The 3,986-nt window shown below is 40.7% G+C and overlaps 1 protein-coding gene across 1 annotated transcript in view; it reads left to right on the forward strand.

Annotated features, from left to right (window-relative positions):
• The window catches only part of DLG2 (discs, large homolog 2 (Drosophila)), a 116,673-nt gene extending 114,846 nt beyond the window's left edge, over positions 1–1,827 (forward strand). The window contains exon 11 of the mRNA XM_009082833.1: positions 676–1,827. Coding sequence (XP_009081081.1) covers positions 676–782 — 107 coding nt within the window. The 3' untranslated portion in view covers positions 783–1,827. The remainder of the gene's footprint in view (positions 1–675) is intronic.
• The last annotated feature ends 2,159 nt before the right edge of the window (positions 1,828–3,986 follow it).

Consider the following 3,986-nt stretch of genomic DNA (forward strand, 5'->3'; position numbering starts at 1 on the left):
CTGGAAAAGAGCAAGCTTTAGGACCTGCTCTTTTAAGTCCTGCATTTCCTTTGGGCAGGTTTAGGAAGCTTCCCACTCAGGGGACTGGTATTTGTGGACAATACTCAGAAGCCCCCAGTTGTCCTTCCACATACTGACAGTGTGCATAATCTGACCTGCAGTTCCAGATTTCTGCTGGGGGAACAAGGAATTAGGAGCAAAGACACTGTGCTTTGCGTTGCAGTTGCTTTACCTTTTGTCAGCTTGGGCCTGATCTGGCTAACTTTTGCAGCCAAGACTGAATTTATTAGAACCAAGTCAGAAAAAGAGCAGATTGTAAATGTGCTGCTGCCCACTGCTGAGGTAGTTTGTAAATCAAATGAAATGTAAGGCTTGACTTGCAACAGTGGGAACCTACTGTGCTGCCCTCCCCTAGGACCAACCTGCTGGTTCTCTGAACTAACCTGGCTCAGTCTTCTTGGTACAAGCAGTGGGATGGGTCTCTGTCATAGGCAGGTGCCGTTGGTTTGAACTTAGTTGTCATCTGTGGGGGTATGACTTTTCCATAATCAACATCACAGTATGCCAGTATTCCTTCTCATTCCATCAGTATCTATGAGTGTGCTGAAAATTTGCTGATGCTGGGTGTTGTATCTATCAATTAAAAGAAGTATTGATATGTTTTCTCTACTGCAGCTATTGTCCAAGGAGATAGCTTAGAAGATATATATAATCAATGCAAACTTGTAATTGAAGAACAATCTGGGCCTTTCATCTGGATTCCTTCAAAGGAAAAATTATAAATTAGCCACTGCACCTCTGATTACAACGGGAGAATATTTAGAAGAAAATTATAATATACTATTTGGAGGCTTTCCTGTTTTTGTTGCATTTATGTTCTTTGCAGTCAATGTGAATTTTGATGAATGTACAACACAAAGTGTTTGAAGCCATGAAGGACACTGATGGGTCAAAGGGTAGGAACAAAAAGACTTCTACCATATAAAGCAAATCTGTTTTGTGCTCAGAGCACCAGTTGTAGGTATAAACTTTTGACATGGAGACCCTCTGTCAAGGGGAGCTAGCCACCTCCTGTGCCCATGCGGACATTTTGATCGATTTCAATGGCTGAGCTCAGTGTTTTGATTGCTTTAAAGAGAAGTTCCCAGCTCTTGAACCTCATATAGGGCTTGATCCTGCAAGGCGCTCAGCACTTGACCCCAATTCCTACACGAGTAGCCTGTTGACTTGGAGTCACTTGTGATCCTTCCCTATGCTGTTCAGTCCCATCAGTTCCAGTAGGACTATTCATGTGCTCAAAGCTAAGCACAGGCTTAAGCGTTTTTGCTAGATCAGGGCCATACGCACCTTGCAAAATCAAGCTCAGAGTACTTGGTCCACTTCTTACTGAGGTCACTGTTAGGATGCTCTGTGACTTGACTGGGAGGTGGGTCCTTTTCTAAGCTTGTCATTGCACATTTGTAGTTGGTACACCTCGACTTTGGTAACTATGCACATCTTTTGATTTCTGAAACCAAGTCAAGCATTGCTTTTTTTCCCCTTTGGAAACACTGTTTTATCAGGAACTAATAACAATATGGTTCATTTTAATGGCGTTTGGGGGTGGGAGAGGATGGAAGCATTTCACATCACACGTATATGCACACAAACATATTCCCATGCGGACACACACATGTATGAGGATTCACAGCACCTATGTTGACAAGGAGGGATACAACTGGGAAAAGCTTTAAAACTTTTGATTGTCTATTTTATCATTTTTATTGCTAGAAGGCACTTAAAGATGGAATAATTTATAAAAATAAAAATATATTGATGTATAGAAACTAATTTCTATAGGTAAAAATGTTTTTGTGAAGATATTTTGTAAAGATTAATTAATTGAAAGATTAAATATTTACACCCTTGTGCGACTGTAAAATGTAAAGAGGACCATCAAGTTGCATTATCCCTTTTCCACAACAGATTCTCTATTATTAATGACAAGCAAGATAATTCCTTAAATTGTAGTTGTCATCTTGTTTTTCTCTCAAGTTAATCCTCTCCCTTGCCTATATTTAATCATGATGGACTCCTGTGGAAAGATGTCTTGAACTGACTGCCCTGCAGGACCTTTTCTGAACACTAAAGGATAATGCATCTTTAAATTGAAATGAATGATTATTCAGAAGCAAAATGTCGGTGCTTGAATGCAATCAATAATTTCTCTCTTGGGAGGGAGGCACCTTTCACCCCCAAATGTTTTATGATTCTTCCTGTTTCTTTCAATGAAATACCTAAAGCATTTGATCGTTCCTCTCTTTGCAGGCAGGTCACCAACTAACTTGTATCTTCATTCGTTTCACAGTCAACAAGGGTCTTAAAAGCAAAAACTGAGGCAATGGACATTTGTGAGGGATTTGGGGAAAGTCTGTGGAATTGCAGTTTAGGGTGCATAGAAGGGGAGAAGGAGGTATTTTTTCTTGCTTTGCATTGCCCTTCCTCTGTATACTGATGCCATTCTTCACTCTGACTCACAAGGGGACAACTGCAACAGATGCTATGACAGTAAACTGAATTGCCTTTGCTGCTGCTGGACCATGTTCTCTATAAAACCCACACTCCTGCCTGCTGCACTGCAGGAGTCTGCTTATAGCTGGTGGCTACAGTAACCCTAACACTTAAGGATGTTTTAAGGGCAAACGCTAAATAGACTCCTCTGTTACTTGTCTATTTGAAGCTTACATTTCTGCACCCTGTCGAGATGACAGGTATACCCAGCCAAACTCCGCGGACAGCGTGATGAGCTGGATGTTTGCAAAAGCCACCAGCAGTGACAGGGTTAATATATGGGCATTTTAGTGGCTCTGAGGGGGCCTCTTAAGCTTACTGCCCAACTAAGGTAACTTCGAGAAGTTCACACTTCTCTAACTACTATTTTTCTTGCCTGGCCAGCGCAGATTTATAAACAAGGGTTTCAGTTAAGTCTCCACAAGAGCTTTGTAACCAGAAGGGCTAGAAACTTTTTTTTAAAACAAAAGATAAATTAATGAACGCTTTGATTTTGAACAATTCTGCAGAAATCCACAGAGTGACCCCAGATCTTTGGAAGCCATGGATTTTTCCATGCTGGCAAAGTACTATTGCCCCAGGTGGGGAAATAGTCCACCAGACCTGAAAAAAACAAGTATCCTAAAGCAGGAACTTCATTCTAATTTTCAGCTCTGTTTTTAAGCAATCAATCACATCTGCTTCTTTGTTTCTTAGTTCAGCATGAAGCCTTTTACAGTACTATCCTACTAGTAACTGTTTTGCTTTGTCATGTGCTGTGCTTTACGGTGAACAGTAACACTATGGCTGAGTACAATCAATTTTTCCATCAGTCCTTGGTTACTGTAGTAACATAATTTATTTTTCCCTGTCTGTTGTTTGTGCTTCCAGTTTAGAGTTGACATTGCACTTCCTTTTTTTTTTTTTTTAAATAAAACATATTTAAAAACAAGTTGTCAAGAGAAGCAGTGAGAGGTCTTATTTCCCTTAGGACTTGTACTCCCATTTGTTTTGTGCATTGATGTTTTGCGTTTCATGTTTTAGCATCCTCAGAGCTGCAGTCCATTTTTGCATTGCAGCTGTTCAGATCATACTGGGTGGTAGTGGGAGGAGGAAGAGAAACATACATTCATGCAAAATTACATCTGGTGCAAAAAAGAAAAAGTCCAAACTCACAACCCACAGCAATTGGCGCCCAAGTCCATATTGGTGCTAACACAGCTTAGCGTAATCAGATTCCTTTTCTGTCCATGTAAAAGACTTGGGAGAGTCTAAACATGAGACAAATGCAAATGCTGGACCCTTTGGGAAAAGTGCCAGATCACACCCCTGGTGCTATATCTCATGTTCTGGCACAGTGTGTAGCACCGTAGGGTCTAAGCAAAATCAAAATTATCACAGCTTTTTGTCCACCCATGAATGATCACAATGACATCTTGCTAGCTTTGTGCAGATGT

Source organism: Acanthisitta chloris, unplaced genomic scaffold (genome assembly GCF_000695815.1).
Source record: "Acanthisitta chloris isolate BGI_N310 unplaced genomic scaffold, ASM69581v1 scaffold1029, whole genome shotgun sequence".
Lineage (NCBI taxonomy): Eukaryota > Metazoa > Chordata > Aves > Passeriformes > Acanthisittidae > Acanthisitta > Acanthisitta chloris.